The sequence below is a fragment of the Cyrtonyx montezumae genome, unplaced genomic scaffold (genome assembly GCF_038088225.1).
Source record: "Cyrtonyx montezumae isolate F1298 unplaced genomic scaffold, pur_monq_1.0 scaffold_0, whole genome shotgun sequence".
Classification (NCBI taxonomy): domain Eukaryota; kingdom Metazoa; phylum Chordata; class Aves; order Galliformes; family Odontophoridae; genus Cyrtonyx; species Cyrtonyx montezumae.
Window position 1 is genome coordinate 576,949 of NW_027071824.1, and position 25,729 is coordinate 602,677.

At 40.9% G+C, this 25,729-nt stretch overlaps 1 protein-coding gene across 2 annotated transcripts in view; it reads right to left on the reverse strand.

Annotated features, from left to right (window-relative positions):
• SNAP25 (synaptosome associated protein 25) overlaps positions 1-25,729 on the reverse strand; it is a 64,484-nt gene that overhangs the window by 10,349 nt on the left and 28,406 nt on the right. Inside the window, exons 2-5 of one of the 2 annotated variants that reach the window (XM_065730309.1) lie at positions 20,583-20,717; positions 19,883-19,924; positions 11,346-11,394; positions 1,946-2,063 (exon numbers count right to left, since the gene is read on the reverse strand). In XM_065730309.1, the coding sequence (XP_065586381.1) occupies positions 1,946-2,063; positions 11,346-11,394; positions 19,883-19,924; positions 20,583-20,654 (281 nt within the window). In that variant the 5' untranslated portion in view covers positions 20,655-20,717. Of the gene's footprint in view, positions 1-1,688; positions 1,807-1,945; positions 2,064-11,345; positions 11,395-19,882; positions 19,925-20,582; positions 20,718-25,729 lie in introns of both variants that reach the window. The other variant, XM_065729495.1, reaches the window with a different exon arrangement.

The window sequence follows — 25,729 nt, forward strand, 5'->3', positions numbered from 1 at the left end:
ACATCAAATGCACGCAGTATTTTCCTATTCTTGCACCTATTGATTTCATGATACTGCAGTCGTTGTGATAAATGCTTCAGTGCCATGTGTCAGGTACTGACCCCATCCATGCCACAGGTCTGGCTGTCAGTTCAGAGCAGCCTTTCATACAGAATAGAAAAATTAAATCTGCTCTGAAAGATGAAGATTCCTGCAAAATACATAATGATTTATCGTGCTTCAGGGAAGAACTTTTGTTGTTGGCATATGCTGCGTTTCTCCAGGAGGAGCAAGATGCTGTCTTGGCATGCTTTTCTTTAGCTTGCAACAGCTTTTAGAGTGTGGGAGCGTCTCAGGTACTGCTGCATACCTCTGTACTTGCAGCTCTCCTGCACTTGTTCAAATGCCTGTCTAGTTCAGAAGGATATCAGGGATGCAGCCAATATCAGAACTGGAACTGACTGCAGGAGGGCCCGCTCACAGGGGCCATTATGTGAGTGTACCTCTTTCCATTTCTCAGTGCCTCTCTTCCACTCAGTATGTCAAAGTAAAAGCATACATATTCTCTGCCAAATGTTTACCTCTGAAAAGTATTTGTAGCTGGGTAAACAGGTGCAAAACCAATTTTGAAATCTGAGGCAATAACTGCATTGTGTCCCAAGGGAGTTCTCTTCAAAAGAAATCAGGATTAATAAGACAGAAACCCAGGCCAAATTTCCACTGAACTCCATGGCAGCTCTCTTTCTGGATTGGATTTGATCTAGATAATCATTGTAGGATTGACTATGAAGAAACCGCCTGTGCCACACAGAAAGAGAGTACAGTACTGCAGAGCCCCTGCTCTCTGCCTTCTTTCCAGTACAGTGTCTGGCCAGTCACTTATAAATGCTTTCACTGTAATCGATCTGGTTGCTGACTCATTGTATGCTGGGTTTGCTGTTCCTTGAGGACTTCTGGTCTGCCCACTTTGTCCCCCACTTCCTACATCCGCATAACAGCACTTCACATTTTCATCTGGCATTTAAAACAAGCTTTGCATTACTTGGAGGACAGTTTTGTTCAAAAGTGATGGCATGCAAGCATATTTGATAAATTTCAACATTTTTGCTTAGTGTACATGCTACCGAAATGAGAGAATTTTTTTGGCATGACATGGTTGGATGTTCTCAAATTTGGTTGTTTATGACAGAATGAAAACCATTTCAAGTTGAGTTCCAATTGTGAAACATCATGTCTTTGTCAGAGTTTTGTCAAGAACAATTTCTGTTAAACAATGAGAAGTGTGGTTTTCATCTATAAATTTGACTGCCATTTATTATCGCCTCTTCTGCATTTTTAAACTGACTTTTTTTTTTTTAATCTCTATTAAATTTGTTTGCAAAAATGTTTGGATCTCCAGGAATAAAGTAGCTTCAGTGGTTTTGATCTCCGGAAAATGGAACCACTCAGTACACTTTGTGTAAAATGTTGAAACTTTTACCATCAAAAGGTGTCAACAGTGAAGCTTTCACTGCAGTATGCCTGATTTTAATGCATCTACAGTAATTCCCAGTCAGTTGTCTATGCTATGAGATGAATGCGTTCGAACCAGAATCGTTCCTTCTGCATGCCACATGCTCATCCTGTCCATGTGCCTAGCAAGGATGAGCTTCACAAGGCCTTTGAGATCAGCCTTAAGTGCTCAAAGAGATGAGGCAGGCAGCACCTACTTGTTACATGGACAGACACAAAGACCACAGAATTTTCCTAGGTCCGTCAAATTCTTTTCTGCTTCTTTCATGTCCTTATTGATTTGGTCCATTCCCTCTTCGATGCGTTCCAGTTGTTCTGATTAAACACAAGTATTTTATCCCCACAGAATGAAGCAGATGGAAAAGGACAAAGAAAAAAAAGACAAAAACTTCAGACATTCACTGTGACAAAAAAAACTGGACACCACATAGCAGAGCCGGTACCCAGTACCTACTTGTTACAAGGACATATGAAAAGGCCACAGCATTTCCCTAAATCTTTTAAATTTTTCTCGGCCTCCTTCATGTCTTGGTTGATATGGTTCATGCCTTCTTCAACACGATCGAGTTGTTCTGGTCAGGACAAAGGGATGACAGTGTGGAATGAATTGTATTTTTGTTTGTTTTTGTCTTCAACAGAATGTGAAAAATGACCATGTGGAACTGAATCAATAATGACGTTACAATGCATTAATCCAATCTGATGCATTGTTAAAATGATGGAAGCCGTTCTGGATGCCAAAGATGTTTTTTACTAGTACGGAAAGATTAAAACAATGGTGGAAGATGTTCAAAATATATTAATTTAAACAAGATGTAATGATGTAGAAAGGAAGGGTTATAAACTTCAAGGTCCAGAAACATAATACAATACACCACTTACTAAGACCAATGATATCCAAGAGAAAGAAAGAGAACGTTATTATTTTGCATTTAATCATGTTAATACAAAAGAAAAGATAGCCTTCCATGGAAAATACCTAAGTTACTTATGCTTATAAGTGACTTGGAGTTGGTGAGGTGTGGCAGTGTAACTGCGTGGTTTAGTGGGTGACTGGGTGAGGCAACGGGCAGTAACAGGACCAGAGATAGTGTACAAGCTCTTAAGAGCTATGTCCAAGTATACCTTTTTCCAGGGCCTGAGAAAACTGAAACCTGCCTCTCTGATTGGCTTTGGAAGTTAATCTTGAATCTGCATATGGCTTTGGGGCTGATTTTCCTTCTTGCATGGATACTGCAAATCAAGAGTAACTCCAGCAAACAGAGGAATTACAGCCACTACTGGAGCCCGATGCTCGCTGAAAGAGGACCAGTGGCTGTGGCATACATTGTCTCTTTCCCCAAGCAATTTTATGAAAACAATAGGTGAAGAGTAAGGTTTTCCAATGGGAGCGCTTCTGGTTTGTTCCAGGGAAAGTGACTGAAGCATCAAGTGCAGTGAGCAGCCTAAAACAGGCACTGTCTCTGCCGGCATTAAACAGAATTTGGCTTATTTCTGCTGAAGGCTGACAGTGATTTAAGCTTCTCTTAGTGACTTAAAGGGTCAGAGTAACTTAAAGTGTTAGAGAAGCAGAGCGCTACAATGTAAAGTTGTAAGACCAGATTCTCCATTGATATAAGTATATAAGCAGAAATTGGATCCAGTGGGATTGGGGATCTTATGTGGAGTTTGTGGTAGCTATGGCATTTTACACTGGTGGAAAGCTTCAACATTTATTTCATGAGAGATAAACTCAGGTATTACATGTGATGAAAAAGTTACTTGCAGTGGCATTTCAATCCAGCAACATTTTAACTATACCCAAGGAGTCTAAGTAAACCCAGTGAAACAATCACATTCCTGTTCCCTTCACTGAGCAGAACATATAAACACAGAATTTGAATTGAGAGGAAAGGAACTAAGACAGCATTGGTTGTAGGAGAAATCCAATGTCATCCCTGGTGTTAATTGAGCTCTGCCAAGATTATAAATAAATAAATAAATAAAGGAAATAAAGGAAAACATTTAGAAAAAAAAAATGCCATGTGCATATTGACGTCAATATGAAACTCTTTGTGACTTCTTTGGGAACATGTATAAGCCTAATCTCTTACTTGGGCTTCTAATAACAATGGAGGCTTAGATTTTCAAAGCTGTCTGGGGGATTTGGATGCTCAATTCCCATTAAAATGAATCATATTTAATTAATTTTAATGAAAGTTAGGCATCTCACCCCTAGAGGGCCTTGAAAATACTGTCCTAAATTATTCAAGCTGAAATAATTCAAATACTGGACTTAAGCTGTTTGTTTAATTCTTGCATGAAGCCGGGCTTGGAGAAGGAAAAGTGCCATGTCAGCCATGCTGGCTGCATCTGCTCTTCAGCTGTCAGTTTTCATTCTTCCCATCTGGATGTGCCTGTCTCCTGATGGCACAGGCATTATGGACCCCAAATGCAGGGAGGGTCAGAGTTACCTGGCAGTGTCCTCTAAAAGGAGCATGTACATTGTGAGCAAAGTATTGGGAAACTGATAAGGAAACCTGAGATACATTGCTCAAGTTTTGCCAGATCAATAAACTGCTGACCTAAAAACTAGAATCACAGAATCATGAAGGTTGGATGACTTTTAAGATCATCAAATCCAAGATCCACCATGCCCAGTAACCCATGTCTCTCAGTACCACATCTCCGCAGTTCTTGAACACCTGCAGGAATGGTGACTCCACCTCCCTGGGCAGCATGTGCTAGCACATCACCATTCTTTCTGAGAAGAATTTTTTCCTAATATCCAACCTGAACCTGTCCTGGTACAACTCAAGGCCATTACTTCTCATCCTATCAGTAGTTACCTGGGAGAAGAAGCAGACCCCCATCTCGTCACACCCTCTTTTCAGGCAGCTGTAGAGAATGATAAGGTCTCCCCCTGAGCCTCCTCTTCTCCAATCTGAACCATCCCAGGTCCCTCAGCCATGCTCCCCATCACACTTGTGCTCCTTTACAGCTTCACTGCCTTTCTCTGGACATGCTCCAGGGCCTCAATGTCTTTCTTGTAATGAGTGTATTTCTTGTAGCAGTACAAGGCTGTATTGTTTTAGTGCCCACCGTAATTTTACATTTTGGTGTGGAGGCTTGAGCAGAAGCAGTAGTTCATGTTTGTACCCACAGACTGTGAATCTCACCAGAACTGTGAGTACATGGTAGAAGATGGTATTCCTCCAAGCACTCCTGCTTCTCACTAGCTCCAAGTCCTGTGCAGCTGGGCCACACTCACTCCTGCTCTGGGGGGTGGTGATGGGAGTGTGAGCTGGCTGTTCTGCTGGCTTATGCAGCATGAAGGGAATTGCAAAATTACCATTGCAAATTCCCTCCTTTTGCTCTTGAGAGCTGTTTGCACAGCCTAGCTGGTTCTCAGGGCTCTCAGTTAAAAGAATGTTACCATATGCATATTTGACACTGTGGGGACAAGAAGTACTGATGGTTCTTTCACCAGCTTTGCTGCCTGTATTTTCCTAACCTTAGCTATGCAATAGAAAATGTCAGGTGAGACTGCAGGGATCAATTGTCGATCAGGTAATACTGTTTGATTTCTAGTGCAAGCATGTTTCCTTCCTCAGATCTCTGAAGCCAAGTGTGTAGCAGGGCATTTTGAGCTTTTTTTTTTTCCTGTTTCCAATTCAGCCTAATTAGATAACTGTTAATTGAAGAGTATATTCAACATGACTTAAAGGCTTTTGTTTAAGTTATAGCTCTCTCCAGGAATCTGGCTTAATTTAGCCCGCTTTAGAATTTGTCTGATGCATATAGTATTTCTGAAAAGGGACTCATAACTAATTTGTCTTCCACTGAAGGAAACCTCATCATTGTAAAGTGACTATGCCATGTCTGTAGCCCAGAAGTCTAGACAGTTCCTAAAACCATTTGCTAGTTGATAATACATTGGGCAGCACTGTTAACTGGTTTAAATTAGCATAGTTGTGCTGGCTTCATGGAGCAACACCAATTCATACCTATCAAAGTTCTGGTCTCACAGGCAAGTAAATAGATTCATGAATCTAATCACAGTTATTGAGGCATAAATATTATAGAGGAGTTAACCTAATGAGGTCACTCTGGATTTGTTTAGGTATGAATGATACTAAAATCTGGCCCAGAATGAATCACTGTTGGCAGGTAATTAGATGAGTATCAAAAGCTTAATTTGCTGTTCTCAAAGACCTCCCCTAGTCCAACTTAGTGTATGGTATTAAAGGTTTTAAGACAGTGTGCTGGCACATGCTGCCATGAGCTTATGCAAACTCACACTAGCGAATATTGTATCCTTTATCACTAATTTACAGAAGCACTTCAAGATTGGAGCCTTAACATTTTTTGCTAGTTTGTTGCTGTGTTCTTGAAATATACTATGTGTGCATATACTATTATATGCATATGCATACATGTACATGGCATATAAGATAACTGGCATCTCAGTCTAATGGCAGAATACATGTTAGAGGTGTGCTCATTCTGATTTCCTTCTTTTTTCTTCTTTTTTTTTCCAGGAAACTGCTGATTAGTAGTCCCTTTTGCGTATTGATGCTATTCTAGTCTGAGAGCAACACTTTAATTAAAACATAGTGGGTATATTTCTGGTTTCAAATCTTAAAGCAAACTGATGACAGGTCTTAGGATTTATGGAAGGGTATATTTTTTAACCTATATGATTACACTTCAGAATTACTTCTGTATCAACACTGCATGCAACTGAGGTTCCATAAACTTGCTCTGCTAGTTTTATGGTATCATTTTCCAATGATCTTCTGTAACAGCTTGGCAAATCCCCTCTCTGACTGATCCCTGGGGAAGTGGCTGGGATAGAGCAGCAGTGGTGAGGGGATCCCTGAGCTCCTCCTCTGTCCTCTTGAGGAAACAGCTGCAAAAACATCTTTAGCACAATGTTGGATGAAAGACCAGGACAGGGCAAATGTGTTGGTGCTCCCCCTTTGCATCCCCATCTGCAGTTTATAAAAAATATTTTTCAACTTGTGTCCAGTATTTGGGCCTGGCCTTCCTGAATGTCAGTTAAATGCCTTTGAAGAAGGTAGCTTGCTCCTTCAGAGAAGAAATGTGCAGTGAAGTAATTTCCACCAAGGACAATTTAATTTTTTTTAAAGAACATTTAAAAGCACATCTTAATTATAAGAGGGTTCAGTTTGAAAGAGAGTCAGCAGAGTAACTATTTCCAATGATAGCTGGTGATCCAGTTTTCCACAAGGAAGAATCATTTTGGAGTGTAGTACATTTCTAGCATGGCCTTTTCAGAAATCCCGAGCTGTGACCTAACTCCAATCTGAAAGGCATTGCTAAGTGTGCATACAAATGGAAGAAAGCTGGTGGGGAGTGCTTGTGAGCCCATGTCTAGTGGTGCTAAAAATAACAGACAAGGCACAGCCTTTTATTGTGGGGGATCTGTTTGTCTTTTGTTCTGCACTACACTTGCAACATAATTAATGCTATTTTCCGTGTAGAATAGTTGATACCTTTTTTTTTTTTCCACTACTTAGCAAACCATTTCTGACTGGTCATGTCATTAGATCAACATACTGGTGTTGCTGGAGCACCTCTAGCAGTTCCGCCTCTTGTGGCCTATCACAAACTGAAAGTTCCATACAAAATGACAAAAAACTTTATTTTGAGGGTGGCAGCACACTGGAATAGTCTGCCCAGAGAGGTTATGGAGTCTCCTTCCCTGGAGATACAGGAAACCTGCCTGTGTAAGCTACTGCAGGGAGCCTGCTTTAGCAGGAGTGTGTTGGAATTCTTGATACCTGGAGGTCCCTTCCAACCCCTGCGATACTGTGAGTTGGTGATTCTGTGATCACTTTCTTTGCTAGATCTTAAATAGGAAATAATCTGGAGAAGGGGCCTGCATGTAGGGTTTGCTCTCTAGAGGAAAGAAATTGTAATTATGTTTGTATTCACTGCAGTTATTTCCCCAGAGCCATGGAAACAGGTCAACCATAACTGATGGAAAAACTTGAAAATACACAATTAATGCAAGAACTGTAGAGAGCTCAGCTGGCAAGGGCATTGTTAAATGGTCCCAACCCTTTTACATGTGGGATCTCCTGGTTATTCCCAAGTTTTATTTCTGTATTTCAGCTTAATTTGGTGTATTGAGGTATTAAGTACATTAAGTTACTCTGTGTTCATGGGCAGGGTGCTTGTGCATATGCAATTTCTTTGCAGTTTTGGTTGCATTGACACTTATTTTGCAGCTTATCAAAGTTGTGCATTTTCTTCAGTCTTGGCTTGGATGAAAAAGGGCAGTGTAGCTACTGTTGTTACTGGACATATTTCTTCCCTGCCTCACTTTGAATACAAGAAAAAAATTTCTTTGTAATAATGCATGACTATTATATTATTGTATTATACTATTATAATCTCCATATGCAAAAAAAAAAAACAAACAAACCCAACCAACAACAACAACAATGAAACACCCATCCATGCTTGTCCAGACTTCTCTTCCTGCCATTTATGCCACGTGATGGCAGTTTCTGAGGAGGAAATTCCCTCCCATTGGAAGAAGAAATTTGCTGTAGTGCCTGCACCAGTTCAGCAGTCCAGGTTTATCTTTGTATCTCCACTTTGTACTATCGGTTTCATTTCTGCAGTCAGCTTTTAACCAGAATGCATCCAAATATTAACATTTTTTCTAAGCCAGAGTGTTTTAAAGATGTATTTTTAAAATGACACCAATTGTCACTGCTCTGTAAGACTTTGTTGTGTGACGTTTTTAGTATAGAATGTCAACGTTTTAGTTTAAAAAGTTTAAAAAGTATATTTAATTAAATAGGGAAGTTGGACTTGATATCAAGTTAAAAAAAAATAACACATAAGCATTATGGATGCAGGTAGGCTCTGGGAAAGTCTTTTCACTGTCATCTCATTCAGAAGGAAACTCAGCTCCTTCCTGCATGCTCCCCAAGGGAAAGACAGTGTGGAATGGGCTTGGGTGAGAATAGCTGACCCATAAAGTGGTAGTTCTGTTTTGCAGAGGAGCTATTCCTTGAGTGGTGCAGTTGACACCATGGCAGGAAGGGACACCATCCAGAGGGACCTGGACAGGCTCAAGAAGTGGGCATGTGAGAATCTAATGAGGTTCAGCAAGGCACAGTGAAAGTATTGCTCTTGGGTCAAGACAGTCCCAGGTATAGGTACAGGCTGGTGGCTCTCAAGGCCTGGTTTGATGGGGCCCTGGGCAGCTTGATCTGGTATGGGGCAGGAAATGGGAACTACATGATCTTTAATGTCCCCTCCAACCTAAGCTATTCTGTGATTCTGTACTCCAGGAGCTCACTTAGATTCCCAGTGACTTCGAAAGGCGCGAGAAGTCATTAGAGAGCTAACTTGACAGCCCCATTCTTTGTGAATCAGGAGTAATGAAAGCTCTTGTAAAGCTACATTTTTCTGTAGGGTCACAGTAGACTCTGTAGTCCATTGCACCAAACTGTTAGGGAACAGGTGCTGGCCAGATTGTGTTTACTGTGTAAGTGCCTTGCACTGTAAAAGTCTGCAGTCCCAAAGGCTTATGCTTATGATGTTAGAAAATGAGTTCTACTTTGTACTACTTAGATTGTGTTAACTCAAGATGTTTTTCTTGTGAAGCATGTTTAACTTCTAACTATTTTGTGAAGAAACCTAGAAACAAAGCTTCAAGCAACTGCAGCGATTAGATATTCTTCTTGCCACCCACTGGAAAGATCAAAGTCATGGTTTTTGTCTGTTTAACACCTAATAATCTTAAGTGACTTGTGCAGTCAGCTGAAAAGAGATCACATGGCAGTGTTAGCAAATTATTTCCTTAATCTGATAATCTGTTGAGACATCCATGAGTTACACAGATTGCACTAATTACAGAGGGTTCAAAGTAATCATTAGTGTACTTTGCCCAATAATAGAAGTCCTTTATCACTAAAACAGAATTAAATAAATAAATAAATCAGGCGTTATTACAGATGCATATGGCTAAAGCGAACAAAACATAATTAAACATTTAACACGGTGATTAAAATGTTCCCAGGGTTAGTAGCACTTGTTAGGCTGTTTTCATTGGGAAACTCATACTGTACAGTCACAAGCTTAATTAACTGAACCACTTAAGGCATGACCGTAACCAATTTAGGCTTTTAAGTTGTCTGATTGTTTCCTGTAAGTATCAGCTAACTGTGTCTCTGGCCATTCAACACACATTCCAGTTTCCACTGTCAGAAAGAGTTTAACATTGAGGTGCCTGGACTCCTGGGAGGTCAGTGGCACCAACATCAGCAGCATGGCTCCCACTGACATCCTTCCTAGCATGACTAGGTCAGGTAACTCGTGTGCACAGGGCTTATTAACTGTACTGCAATAACACTCCAAAAAAATAAACAAACAAAAAAAAAGGCCACTAAATCTAAGAGTTAAAAATAAAATAAATAACCCTAGCAGTCAGTGGAAAAACAAGTTAGAGGGAAGGAACGTCCTTTTCCAGAGCAAGGATTGGTAGAGGTTTCTGCTGATCTACCTCTGAGTTACATTGCTGCACACACCTGGCTGTTTACAGAATTTCTCTGACAATATCTGTGATTGATTTCAAGTGTGTAATTCATTTCTGGAACAAAGCACATTATATACACAGTTGCTATCTGTTTCAATATAAATAATCTCTCTTCTGTATTCAGTGATAGTTCTTCTACTGCCATTGTTCAAGAAATAAAAAATATCCATAGATAACAAAATATGCTCTGTAATATTTTTCTTGTCAAGACAAACTAAGTTAGCTTAGATTAGCTTAGCTTAGGTTAGCTTAGATTCTTTTCCTTAAAAGGGGAAAAATAAAATACAATAAGCAATAATATGCATACCTAAAGGCAAACAGAAGAAAATACTTTCTGTTTAGGTCATTTTATTATTTTTCATTCATTTTAGTGCCAGAGAAGCAGAGATGTAACAGATGAGAAGAATTTGTCAGGTTATGCAGTCCGTTTCTCAATAATGTTGCACTACTGCCTATAACCTATGCTTGGGCTTGATGAGCAATATGGCATCACCACTGTAGAAAGCATTTCCTAATACAGTTTCATATCGTGCATGAGCCAAGTAATTATGTGGGCTTTGGGGGGCCTGGTTTGATGCAGAATGGCAGAAATTCACATTCTCTTGATTAACTTCTCTTTGGAGACACCATTTTGTTGCTCCTGTGGGTCTGCAGCAAATATTGGTTTATTCAGGGGAGGGAGGAGGAGCAACCAACTACTTTGTAATATTATAATGGGCATAACTGTAATTTCCTTGTATATATTGAATATATCTACACAGTCATCCACAGGCAGGGACTTGTCTCATATATGGTCTCTTGTAATAAACCAATTGTACTACAGCTTTTAGTATTAATCTGTTATCCTCACTGACACTTCTATGCAACAAGAAACTGCGTTTTGCACCAACTAAACCCTTGCAGCTTCTCTTGGGATACATACAGTGCATGCCTCTCACTTGTAGCTAAACAAGGGAGATTACATAGCACATGCTGAAATAATGTTGGATTTTATACTTATGGAGGCAAATCATGTAGGTGAATTGGGACCCAATCCGTGTTGAAGAAATGAAGATTTTGATGAGTTCAACCTGCTGCTTTCTTTGACATTACTGGGAAACAGTTCAAAAGAAATGCAGACTCTTACGCAGTTATTGTATGTTCCTTCCCCAAACAGTTAAGCTAAAGGCAAAAAATTTCTTGGGTTCTCATACATAACCACACGTGCTTTATGGTCCTGGTTTTCAGGATTGCACACAGTTAGTACAGTACTTTGAGAATGGTTTACATCCTTACTGAAGCAATCTGAACTTACCTCCTTGCTCATCCAACATAACCAAAGTCCTGATACCAGCATCTTTACTCTACATCCCAATAGTGGTAGCAAGGTAAGGAGAGGGAGGGAGAAAAGAAAGAGAGAGAGAAAGAGAGATCAGTGAGGGAACACTCAGTCCTGGGTATGGGACATAGGAAGACAAAAGGAAAACAGTGAAAAGAATGACAAGGTCATAAAGGGCTGGCAGCACCATCCAAAGCCCTTATGTGACTGAGCACTATAAAGGAACCGTATACTCTCAGTTGTGCCACCAGCACTTTAGGATTTCCTGGGATACTGAACTACTGCAGAAAGCACAAAGTCCCAGACCTTGAGATTGCAGTAATCACTTTTTGCGGGATACATTTCTAAAAAGACTGTTTCCAAGTTCTCTGTAGTGGAAGAAGGGAGGAAGGGGGTTTTCAAGCTGCAGATATTTTTTCATCCCACAGGAGGGATAGATGACACACAAACATATGCAGTAATAAGACATGGTGATTTGTACATCACTTTTGCAACACAGCAGTCAGAAAGCTTACCTAATTGGAAAATGCATTGTTAGGCAGGGTAGCATTTATAAAGATTAACTCATATATTTTGGCACTGAGATCTAATAGATAAGGGTTTAAGCCAACCCACACTTCTAGTGTCCATCAGTGGATTTTGGATTGAGCTTGAAGGCTTTTGATGCTTAAAATGCATCTACACTGATCCTATCTTGGCTCCTGCAGGGGTTAATAGGAGTCTTTCAATTGCCTTTGCTGTGAGTTGGGTTTGGGCAAAGCTGAGCAATTCAGAGCACCTTTCTGCCTGAACCAGCAGCAGAGCACCTTCCACGGGTGCAGTTTTTGTGTGCATTATCACCACTCCATGATATGACAAGTGTCTCAAGTTTCTGGGTGCTGTGATACAAAATTTTATCACAGATTGGACTAGTTCCTTTTTAATTACAAAGGGAAAACTAGGTCCATTCTGCTTAGAGCAGTGATAATGTCTGTGAATAATTAATAGCCTGAACAATATCCTTAATGTTGCATTTGAGTAACAGATGAAGTAAGTCCTCTGTGGCCTGTCAGGTTGCCATAGGAATTACGTGAATATGTGCAGCAGTAATTCAGCTGCTTCCATGAACATAAAGCCCCCATGCCCCTGGGAAGCAGACAGAACTGGAGGTGATGATTTTGTAGGGACCAGAGGAGATGCTTGACCACGATTGTCCCGACTGCCCTTTAGGGTTTTCTTAGGCTATTCTCTCTCTCCTCAAGGCACATTAAGAGCTTCATATTGTCCTTCCTCCCCACTGTCCTGCTCACTGCCATCACTTGTCTTTTTGTCCAGGAGCAGTGATGTCTCTCTGGCCATCAGCTCCACACTGCGTGTTTACAGAATGCTCCCATTGTGTCAGCAGCACGCTGCATACCTTGGCTCAGCTACAACCTGCCTGCAGCACTCTGGCTGGCTGGCTGGCTGGCTGGCTGGCACTTCTCTGCTTTGCTTCAAGAGGACTCTGGTTTAGGAGGGACGTATGATGCCTCTTTTTGCACTCGTCTGCCTTCCTCCTCACTGCCATTCTTGATTTTAATGTCCATGTCACTGTAGAAACTGGGAAAAACATCTGATATGTGCCACCTGATTTCACCTCCCCTTTTTTAATCCCTGTGTAAATTGCCATGAGGAGAGAAGCCTCTTGCCCAACAGTCTGCAGGGCCCACCTGCCCTTGGGTCAGCGACCTGTCAGCTGCTGATGCTGCTCCTTCTCCCTTCTTGCTTGTACTGACGCTTGAGTGCTGGCCAGCTGTTATTTTCACGGCCTTTAGAAACTTAGAGTCCAAGGGTCATCTTAGACTTGCCTTTTTAGGAGAAGGAAGCTGCCATTACTGAGCTTAAATTTTCTGTGGGACAAGCGTCAGATCTGCTAAGTGCTGGATGTTCAGTAGCTTGTTACTGTGCTCTCTCTACTCTCTTGGTACACAAGGGTGGCTTACCTGGAATTATTTGTATGTATGTTAAGAAAACATACATTGTGCTTAGGACCCTGAGTCCTCTTGGGTTTGAGTAAATGCAGTCCAGTCAGACATAGGGCTCTTCCAAACTTTAGACTTAGAAAACCTGCAGCTGATAGTGTGATAGTTTTTGGCCTTTAGCGAATCAAACATAGCCAAGCTGAAAGATGTTTGATGTTCCTTAACCCTTTGACCTTCTATTTCTTCAGATTTTGAAATCTGAACAAATTGTCTTTATGTGGTCCAGGGACCGGAGCAAGACCTATGCTGAGAGAGGAATTCAGCAATTAGATCCTACAGTTTGTATTTCCGATAAAATACTCACAAAGAGCAAAAGAGGTGCAATTTTCTTGTACTTATCTGACCATCAGTGCCATTTAATTTTATCAGGCAATACCCTTTCCCTTAGGAAGGAAAGCTGCAACTCAGTCTGCCACAGCGTTAATACTAATGTGAAAATATTAAAGGGTGTGCATTGAATGTATTTCTCTGCATCTGAGGTCTAACTCAAAACATATTGAAGCTAATAAAAAGATGCTCACTGACAACGATGAGAGGTGATTCAGACATCAAGTGACAATATCCTCCTGTTCCAAGTTTTGGTTAAGCATTAATTGTCATCTTTTTCACAAAAATTTAGCTGTGTACAGCCAATTTGAAAAAAAAAAAAGTATACAAAATTGCATTTGTGCATTTAAAACAGATCCAGACTTGTGATCTGTCTTTTAGATAGCTCAAAACCAAACACGTCTGTGATACTGTTTGGAAAATATGCTCATTGCCCAGATATCTGAGCAGTGAAGAAACACTTTGAGTATCTGACCCTCAGTGAAAGCAGACTGAGCCATCTGTAAAAGCCTTAAAACCTCTTTGTTTAAGGGAAGATAGAAGAAGAAAGGTGCCACACAAATGTAATTGGTGCTCAAAGGAAACATTTCCCAAACACAGAAAATATTGGTGTTTCCAACTAGCCCAGAAACTCCCCTTAGCCTGAGTGGGAGCAGATGTCAGGAGGCACACTTGAACTGGTTGCTGAGAGCACGTAGCAGGAGGTGACGAAAGCTGTATTTGCACATTATCAGCGCAGATCATGTTTTACAACAACTGATCATAAAACCTTGACAACAAGTTCCCAGCAGGGCCACTGTGATGGTAGGGGCTGTGTGCTGGTGCTGTTATTTGTCTGGTTCCAGTGCCCAAGAAAGGCTCCCATTCATGCACAGTGCTTCCCAAAACCAGTGGGATCCTAAGTGGGAAGCCATGAATGAGCAGAAGTAGCAAGTTCTGTGGTGTTATGAAAGCGTATCCTTATAGTATCCTTTCCCCGGATTAGGGCATTCCTGTCTTCTGTGCAATGAAGGAAGCTTTTAAGACCTCCAGTCCTTGCACAGGCAATCCTCCATTTAGTTCACGGCAGAATAAAGATTCTCAAAAATCAGGGTGCTTAAAGGTAGTTCAGGCCAGGGAAAAGTACACCTTTGACAGAACCCTACGGAGATCATGGAGTACATGCTGCTTGAAGCCGGCTTTTGAAAGTCGTCTCTCTTCAGATTTAGTTTTGATTCTCTTTGTCTCCCTGTTGTACCTGAGAGGAGATTTGAACTGCTGGATTTTGTCATGGTACAGCAAACATCTCACGCTTTTGTTCTTCGGAAGTAAATGGTACAGCATGAATTGCTTTTGTTGAGCCATTAAACTGACAGCTTTGGAGTTCCGCTGTTTATCCATAAAACAGGTACACCACAGATGGTATAACATACTCAGCCCTGACTCTAGGAGTGAGCAGGTCAGCTTGCCTATCCTCCCAGACTGTTATTTCCATGGAGACTGATGTGTGTTACCAAATCTTCTGCAAAGCACATGGGTATGCAGACATGTCAAACTTTGCACACTAATTTTGACTTGTCATAGCAGGAGGCCATTACTTTCAACTTCTAAAAAATAATTACATTAGGGGCAATAGTACCATGTAGACCCCGTAAAGTTCATGAAAGTCAGTGGCCTTCAGATTTTTGGTAACAATCAATTCTAGTGTTTGGCTGAAGACACAAGAAGTTATTTTGAGTTCAGCTTTAACATGCTTTCAGTGAAGCACATAACCCAGGTTCTCCACTGGACCATGATCTAAGATACTGATCAGAAAGCCAGAATATATGAATTTAAAAGTCTGGGCTTCAGCTCTTAGATATGACTTCAGTGAAGTCAGTTTAACAGTGTAATTTGGATCCCCATTGCAGTCTTTATTATATATTATCCTCAGTCTTTTGTAACATCTTTATGAAACTTTTAAATATTAGGGTCTCAATCAGAGCCCTTTAAATTCATCTACAGTTGTTTAGTGAAATTTGCCCAGCACTTTGGAGAGGGAATGCATTGCTGTATTCTTTCTTGTTATTGTTACAACATTGAGTTTCCCAAGGAAGGGGCTTGGAATGACATCTCACAGGGTCCACTAGTCCCTCCAGAAATACAATGTGTCACATCCTGTCCTTAGCCATTAGAAAAAGCAGCTACTCCAGCTGTGGCTAAGCCCGGAGTCTGATTCTCTTGATGATAGAAGGGAGTAAAATATCAGATAGAGAGCCTGAATCATTAGAAATCCTTTTTTCTGCATTTCAGGAGGTAGCTTGAAAAATGCATGTACACTCTCAGTTTAGTGAGGAATACATAAATTTCTACTTCAGTGAAGGATTTTGCTTAAATCAGTGTGGTTTATAGAGTTTGTTTTGAGTAAATTAATATAGACAATTATATGCCAGGACATGCTGATGTAGCTAGCAGTTCCCAGAAACACTAAAGAGAAATGTCAACACCCTAAAGACAAAAATGTGGTCAAAGAAACATTTTTAGTCATCTGTAGTAATCCATTTCCTCAGCTCCTGCTCCAAGTTCACTGTCACCCCATTAACGCCATAATGTCTCTCTGTGCCTGATTAAGGAGCCATGTTACCTCTCAGAGCCTGTTAATTCACCCTGGGGCTCAGAACCTAAGCTGCTAGGAATCAGCGTGTAACCTCCATCTGAATCACGTGTGCCTGGTTTTCATCTAGCACAATGACCCCGACTCCCTGTGCTCTCCAGATGATTTACATAGACCCTGCTACACAAGGTTTAGTTCTACTTAGAAAATACTGACACCAGAATTATGAATCACCTTCTCCTGTGCCAGATATGTATTTTTGTGGAATTACACAGATTAAAACTCTTGGCTGGGTAATAGTTCCAATAGTTAATGATGTCAAGGGGATTTTTTCAAATCACCTTTGACAACCTTTGAATGAAACTCTAAATTAATAGAGTTTTTTTTTTTTTAATTCTTCAGGCATTAGTTAAGGAGCATTTGACTATGATGATAATATCACAGGAAACTTATTACCCAGTCACAGATGGAGGAAGCTCAGGGTCCTCATCAGAGATGCATCTTGGTTTTATCAAACTTTCTTAACATTTCAGCTTTGATATACTGGTAAACTTGACCCTAACCCCACAGCATGTAAGAGGAGAAAATAGATCTGTCTGGGTTTGAATGCTCAAAACAACCCTTTTGTCTTTATTTGTTGCTAAGTGCTTTCTTGCTGGGCTTTCTACAGTACTGATCTTGACATTCATATCCTTGCAGTGTCAAGCTGGAAATGATCTTCTTCTTCCACCCTACAGTGACTGATCTTCTTTAAAGGTGATGATAGTTCCACTGGAATATGATAATAGACTCATAGCTTTTATTCTGCTTTGTTCTATTCCATGAAGTTGGCTCAAAAATAAAAAAAACTTAAACAAGAAAATAATAGGAATGTCATCTACAAATTATGCTTTAGTCTTACTCTCCAGCCTAAGTTCATTTTTATTTTATGGTTTTTTTTTCCAGAACATTGCAGAGCAACAGCATAAAATGCAGGTATTTATAGTGCTGAGTAACTGAGTGGTTCCAGTGGCCACTGGTTAATATAGATGTACATATGTGTTTCATGGCCATGCTGAGCACCACAGAGCAAACTGATATTTGTAATCTACTCTGCCAGTATGTAGCTGCCTTCAAGCAAAGCAGTGGCTAATTCATAATGTCTGCTCACCACTTCTTACTCCCCCTGTTGTGCTAGAACTGAAACAATCACCTCCTTGGAAAGTGGGGTTATAAAAATAAGCAGTAACAGGCTTGGTCCTTCAGCAAGGAGAATACTCTGTTTTCTTTTCTGACATTCCCTGGGAAGAGCACCAGAGCTTAGTTTTCAAACTCAGCTTAGTCTGCTTGGGCAAGGAGTAGAGCCCTTGTGAACATCAGTTTTGTTCCTCATGTTATGACCACTATTTCAGCACTGTACTGCTATAGAGCTTCACAGAGCTGACTGCACTTCTCTGTCTCTAGTGTTTATTATTATTTTTCTCAGTGTTTAATAGATTGGAGCCAATCATGACAGGAATCCATATATATTTACATAGGAATGATGCTTTAAACGTGGAAATATCCTGATCCTGAATAAGAAGTAATGGATTTGCTGTATAAAGAGAATATAGAAAGCATTCTTTCACTGACAATGAATATTTTCTATCTCTACCCACTAGACATGTTCTGCTAAGCAAGTGAGTCTAATTGAATTTTTTTTATTAAATCAGAACAGTGCACGTTCGATTTCAAAGACACTCACCATTTGTCTTTTCAGTCTAAAGTCTTTCACTCACTAAATGCTGCATTTTTTAAAACATAGCTAAGAAGTGGTGTAGGAGTAACCAGCAGTTGTTCAGGCCACAGAAGAATTTTAAGTCTTTTTCTGTCACATTAGTGAAAATAATATTCAGTTCATTGTGAAAGAATTCCCTTGACTACTCAAGCTAGTTCTAAATACTCTGTATTTTCACAGGAAGAAACTGCTGCGTCTGAATAAAGGCAGGTCTGGAGAGATGCTGAGCTCTTCCGAGAAGCAGTAAATCCTCCATAAATTCATTGGTAAATTCAGCAGTCCCAGTTCTCCCCCTGCTTTGCCATTTGCTGCGATTTAATACTGAAATTCCAGTGGCATTCACAATATGCTCATTCAGTATGTTAGGAAAACTCAAGCAGTGCATAGGTCACACAAATACGGCTCAGGAGAGACAAGTCTGATATTTACTGATGGCGTGGCCCTGGGTGAATCACTTTCCTTTCCTGTGCCTCTGTTCCTTCCTACTCATCATCTGCCTCATCTATTTAGATCCCAGGCATTTCGGGGTGGCAGGCTTTCCCACCTTGCATTTGTGGAGGTAACCATGTAAAACTCTCGTGTGTATTAGTGAACTGATTGAGAGCAGGAACTGCACCCAGCCTGGAGGTGATATAAAGTAATGGTTAGAAATGGCATGTCTGGAGAATGAACAGGGAGAAGGGACAGACTGATCACAAGACAAGAGCGTGCTTCATCTGCAAGAGTCCCTGATCTGAAGTGTTTGTGCAGAAGTGATGCTGACTATGCTCAGTGACCCATCTGCTTGTCTATCTGTGCACAGTAATTTAATTTTGTCTCCACTGGACTCCATTGATTGCCACAGTCCTGACTGTTTTCAGCACTGTGAAGCCTACGGCTGGGCTTGTGCTTGTTCCTGAACATGGGACCTGATATCATGTTCTACCCGCTGTCTCTGCTGGAGACTCCTTCAGTTGTCAGGAGTACTGGGACTGTCAGTACTGATGACCCTGATTAAAAATGTCACCAGCTCCAGAGCCACATCTCACATGGTGTCTGAAAATAACACAGCCTGGCAGGCAGAAGCAAAGTTTTCCACCACCTGATGCCTGATCGCTGTAGGTAACCTGGGCTGAGTTTGGTAGTGCCCATCTTTTAAATGCTTCCATTACAAAGAGGCCGAAATGAGCGTGAATTACTTTTTTCCTTCTTGCGCCTTCCTCCCAGGTGGGTGCAAGCTGTGTTGGCTGTGGGGACTGAGCTCAAGTTCCTTTCCTTTCCCAGCATGGTGGAAAAACAGAGAACTTCCTTCTCCAGAGCTGTCAGTTTAGTACATCTCAGAGCCTTGAAAGCCTAATCAGTGTTTCAGAGATGTTTAAAGCGGCACTAAAATGCTGTGGTGACTGATGGTCTATAAATAGCTGTGTTTATGTAGCAGGAGGTATTTGGAGAGGACAGGGCAAGCAGGCAGAGGGCCTTTCTCACTTCTCTCTTGCAGTGTTGCCCCAAGGACATTGGAGCAGTGCTGGCATGAGGCTGAGGAGCTCTTCAGCAAACTCAGCTGTTTGCTTTTTGTCCCTTACTCAGGTCACCTTCGGAGGCTTTTTCCTTGGCTTATCTTGAGCAGCCTGTCTCAATGGGTTCTCAGATATGGGCAAAACATCATGCCTCAGCAGTTGGTCTGCAGTTTGACACTTGGCAACTGAGGCATGGCATCTCAAATGACCCTTCTGCCTGGTGAAGGATAAGGAGGAACAGAGCAGCATATAAAGCCATGGCCATGCCCTGACAGTGTGAGTAAAGCAAAAAACACTCCCAGCATGTCAGGCTCTCCATCCTTCCCTCAAAACAAAAGCACAAATAAAATGCAGATTCTTACCTCTTCAACAAGCTGCAGCATTCGACGGGTGCTCTCGAGGGACTGAAAAAAGGCAGAGAAAAAGCAACTTAGATTTGGCAAAGCACAGTTTCTACCACTAATGTCTGGGCTCATGCTGACAATATGTTTTTCCTATGCTCTTTGCTTTCCCTCAAAATCAGGACATCAGCAGGGGACTGGTGATCTCTTCATCTTCAACACTCCGGGACAGCTTGCTGATGCTACAGTTCCTGCTGCATCCCGGAGCAGCCCTAAAGCTTGCTCTTCTTGTGCCTGTGTGGTGCAGGAGTGGTGCTGGGATCAGTGGTATTCCAATTCAGAAATAAAATCTGTGTGTTTCAGCTCAGACCTTTCAGAGACCTAAATGGTGACATTTAATATTGTATAGATTTGACAAATTGAAGGAATCCTTAGACAATATTACATTACTGATTTTTGCTCGAAGGTCAGTCAAGCTGATGCACATCCTAATACCTAAACCAAGCACACAATCAATAAAAATCTAGACTACCTAGTCTAGACTAAACATAACACTAAGTTGTAATAATACAATTCATTTCTTTCCCAATTCTACCTTCATTATACAGCTGATGGCATTTTCCATCAGCCCAAGAAATCTTTTGCCAGTACGTCTTGTACTTCTGGCCATGCCTCCCACCTAACCCCAACCCCAAATTTCCTCTGTAGCTGTCTGTCTCACTTCATCAGCAAGCTGGTCAGCACGCCGCTGCATTTCTTCCAACTCATTGCGCATATCCGCGTCTTCCGCCATTTTAGCTGTGGGTGTGTTTGTGGAAGCTGCCGATCAAGGATTTGTGCTCAGCTGCCTGTGAGCCTGGAAGACAGTGAAAAGGGAAAGAAACAGCATGGTTAGGCTCCCTGAAGCACTGAAATGCACTTAAATGTCATTCACCCAGATGTGCTTTTATAACATGAGTGCCTTCACCCAACCTCTTTCATTCTGGACAGTAATTCCTATATAGTACAGAGTGCACAAGATTTTTCAAGGTGATGTCTTAATCCTGTAATATTAATCACTCTTTACGAACAAGGATTTATTCTTGACATGTTAATTGAGGAAAAGTGAATCCTTCCTTTATCCTTAGCAAATTCGACCCACATTGAAGCTGGATAGTCAGGAGGCGTTATTCATATCAGAAGCAGGCTTGGCACCCATTTGAATAATTTCCTAAAATTGAGAGCCTTAATGTAAAGGAGAACAGGGTCAAGCTTATGCCCCTCGCATCCTATATTTAGCTGCATTGCTTAGAGGGCTGGATGCTTAGCTAATGAATCTCCAATAACGTTAAAGGCAGTGAAACTTTTTTATCAGCTAAGACTTGTCCAAGTTGGTCTAGTTCAGACTCCAAGATAATACTTACAGCTAGACTTAGTGAAGTCATCTACCTGGGAGAATCCTTCATTTCAGGTGAAAAGACTGCAGGAGTTAACTAGTACTGTCACCTAACCCCAGATTCTGATCTTAGTTATCCCTTTCAATACACATCAACAGCATTGAGCTCCTCCTAACCAGAGATCAGGATGCAGCCTTCTAATCCTCATTTGGTTAGGGCTTCTTTTTTTGTTATAAATTCAAGCTAGCTCTGATTACTGAGCATGACTTGATTAAGAAAGGCGGGTCCTCCTACCATCTGTCAGGTCTTTATAACAACAACACTGGCTTATTTCTCTGCTCGATTCAAGCATGGCACATTGCAAATTGCTGCTCACTGAATGTTAGATTTTTTCACTGCAGAAAAAAACTAATCCCAGGTGCAGAGGAGGTGGAAAGTTGTGGGGGACTGAGAATATACAGCCATAAACCACATGCTATCATGCTCAATTACAGAAAGAGGACAAAAGGAGCCCCTTTCAGTAAAGCTTCTTTAGGAAAGCAAAATCTCAGGGGTTATTTTCTGTTCTTTCTCTTATAAAACAAGACAAGTCAAGGTAGAACTTGGCTTTAAAATTTTAACAATAATAACTTAGTTTAAAAGCAAACTTTTTTCTATCTGAAATGAATCCATTCCTTGCTTTGACAGCATTCTGAACCAGGACAACGGGACTATGGGCTGAACAGGTACAGCTGGATGGCAGGAATATTTCCTGGATCGTGCCCCCCAAACAGGGGCTTAGAAAAGCGTAGGGACAGCAGACCGCTCCTTGCATTTTCCCTGAAGTTTCATCAACAGATTTGCTATTTTTCTTTCTAAGAAGGAATATGTGACCTTCATGCTTTTGCACTAGCCATGCCCTCACTTGTGGTTGCTTTTTCTCTTTGAAGATACAGCAGGAAGAGATCCATCTCAGAGAGCCAGCCCTGAAGCTATTGGCGCGGCATCCTGCTTTCATCACTGAGCACATCACTGCATCTTTGTCAGAGGGAGGCTGACATCCGTGATGGGTCACACAATGTTTAGGAGCCCAAATATATTCTGGAGAAGAAGCCCACTCCATTCTGCCAGCTGCATGGGCACAGCGGTGTGAAGAACCAAGCTTAAGCATCTCATCTGCAGCCCTAGATGATGCAAATGCAGAGCTTAATTTCATGGCTAATATTCAGACTGGTAATCAGTCATTTCAAGGATGCTCACAAACAGCAGCAAATAAGCTTTGTGAAACTTGCACTAAAAGGATTAGGAGGAAAAATTGAATCAGGAATCAGTCTCTTGAAGGGCTTGTGAATGTGTGGGGACATTCTCAAGGCCACCTCAGTCTTCCCACCCCATTGCTGCACTCAGAGTGCCATTTGAAGCATATCACACAGTTCCAAAAAGCAAATGGAGCCAGCTTGACTGGGATAAAAATAAGATATTTTGATAAAGAACCATTGTCCGAATTCCTGTCCCACTTGGCACAAGCTGACACTAGAATGGTCACTGCTTTGCAAATTGTGTTTTTTTCCCAGATCAAAGTGAAACTCAACACTTCAGTATTTCTAGCACAGCTTCTGCTACAGAGCATCAGGATTCAATTTGTAGATGTAGTTTTATAATATTTAATTAAAATGTTCTCCTCTGTGTGGATTCCTCACTACACTTGTACAGGCTGGATAAGGGCACTGAGCTTTAGCAAAAATCATGAAAATGCAGACATGTTCTAATTAGTATACACACGTAGCTGTGAGAGGCAGAAAACTGGTTTTGTTTGTTGTTTGTAATAATATGATAACATTTTCTTAGCTGTAAACAGGGGATTTGATTCAGTCTCTAAGCATATCCCACGTGATCTCAGTGATCATAGATGCGTGAGTGAAGGTGTGATGAGTGTTTCTCCTGACAGTAATGAACAATGCAGTCTGTTTGTCAGTCACCTCAGATAATAACAGCTGTGCAGAAAATTCAGTTCTCGAGTGAATTCCAGACTGGCTTTTGGTCTTATTAATTTTTGATTATGAGCCAGCAGTAGTTTTGGAAGGTGCAAAAAAAGCAACAAAGGGGTGAAACATTGTGATTCTTCTTAGGGTCATCCTTTTGAGTTAATTAGAACCATCAATTGACATCTTAGTGACAGATGCATCCTATTTTGCATCAAACTAAAAAAATGTCAGAGGTGATAACCAGAATGATGTTTTGTAGCAAGTGATTGAACTTGACAGGTTTATTGAGCTTGTTTGGTATTTGTAAAGCACTTAGAATGGATTGAGAAATAGCAAGAAGCATTCTTCCAGACAAGTCATTTTACATCAAGGTTTAGTCATAAACAAAAGTACCCTGCAGCAGTGTTGATTCAACTTTATTTAATAGAAAACCATGCACAAGAATCAATAAAGGTTACTCATTTGCAGGCAGTATGATAGACTGCATGTATGTTGCAGGTGGTTGGGAATGGATTTGAATGTTTTGCATATTTTGCAGTTCTAAATGTGGAATAGGACAGATTAGTCCTAAGATTTTCTTTGAAAAGCTCCATATAGACTGAAATTCCTTTCCAGTTTCATGACATTTCAGCAACAAAATCTTATACGAGAGCATATTTGTGTGTTCTAAAGAGAATTACATCACTACAAAACAAATGAAGTTTTACCTCTGTGATGTTTTTGGGAAAAATTTGGGGCCCATATATTCCTCATGATATGTTAGAGCACTGAAACTGAAGTGATGGTCAAGAAGAGGTAAACAGTAATGGAACTGTTCTCACTGATAGTGGGACAGGCTTTCAAAAGTGTGAGGTAGTAGTTTATCTTTAGGCCTGCTAAAGCCTGCTGCCATTTTAGTAATATGGGAACTGATCAAAGATACTACTGAATGACAAGCTCTCAAAAATGTGCTCTTTACTTTCAGGAAACTACATTTTATTTTGTCTATAGTCATTGTGTAGACAACAGATTAGGAAAACAAAGTTGTGATGTACTGAGGTGGTTAAATCTTCAACTTTGATAAAAACAAGTTGCTACATAAATTACAGCCACTTGCGTGCACTCAGTCAATTTGTGTTTATACTTACAGTAATTGTATATGCAAATGCAACTCAGAATTTCCCAAGGATCTTGGTTTCTCCATTTCAGAAAGGAGAAACCCTGTGGGTTCACCTACAAACATTCATAATGTTCTGTTAAAAAACAGAAGTCCCAAAGTTGTTACAAAAACTTTGCGTACCAAGCTGTGCTCTGTGTTTTCTGGACAAAGCAAATAGCTTTAGGGCATTGGATGATTTATATCAAATTCTCTGAGAACTAGTCTTACATGTATGCCAGTGCTGGCTGAGAAGCACAACAGGAGACTAAGGGTTAAAGAAAAATACCAAGAGAAAAGACTGGCTAATGGAGGTATATTGCCAATTATACTTTGAATTCTGCATTTGCTATTTTAGTAGTGGTCAGATGCAAGGAAGAATCTCATAGTGAGAATGTTATATATCCTTGCAGAATTATAGTGAAGTCTGAGAGAGACCTAAATATATCCCCAAAGGAAGAGAGAGACAATGAGTGACCTTTGAAAGCAAATATTTGCTTCACAGTGGTATAAACATTTCAGTGCAATAAATACAGGAAAATGAAAATGCTGCAATTTACTGTGGTGAAGGCAACGCTGCAATAAAGTGTTCTTTTTTAAGCACTCTCCTTGTTATTAAAGACACATCTATTCTTCCCGTGGATATTTGTGGCCAGAGGATAACTGCATTGGCGTATTCTACTAAAAAAGTCACTCAATACCTCACTTTCCACTTCTTTCTTGTAAGACTAAAAGAGCATTACTACAGTGGTGTTGCAGTGGAAAACCCAATGAAAGACTTTGGTCATCAGGCATCTCAGGAAAGATGCTGAGTTGTTTGAATCTGGGTGCTTGAATTACAGCCATCCCCCTTTCATTTTCAGCCTGCTCACTGGCAGAGGGAGCAACACACACTGCCAAAGTGGAGATGTTTTCTGCTTTAGGTGAAAGGGTCAGCACTCCTTTCTTTACCCACTGCTGCCTTGCAATGAAGCGATTCCCTTGGTTCTGCCCAAGGTGGGTTAAGGCATGGGATGTGGCCAGGAGCAAGGCATCTTCAGGACTTTATAGGATCCCACCCTCAAACCCCCTATCCTTTTCCTTGCTCAGCTGCCCAGCACCACGGCCATGCCTTTCCCCACTTCCTCCAGCTTCCCCTGTTTTAAATAACTCTGAAATAAAATCTTAGAGGAACTGTTTCTTGTATCCCTTCTGCAGCACAGCCTATCGTCTGGCTGTAAGTTAGCCCAAGATTTTCAGTAGAGCTACCATTGCCAAAAAAACCCACCCTGTCACATCCATGTTGTAGTGTAAGCCCCAAAGCAGCCTCCATGTTCCTGTGGGGTATGTTAAGGTCCTCATCTCCCTTCTTTTGCTCTCTTAGTGTGGTTTGCTTGCATGACTTTGGGCACAG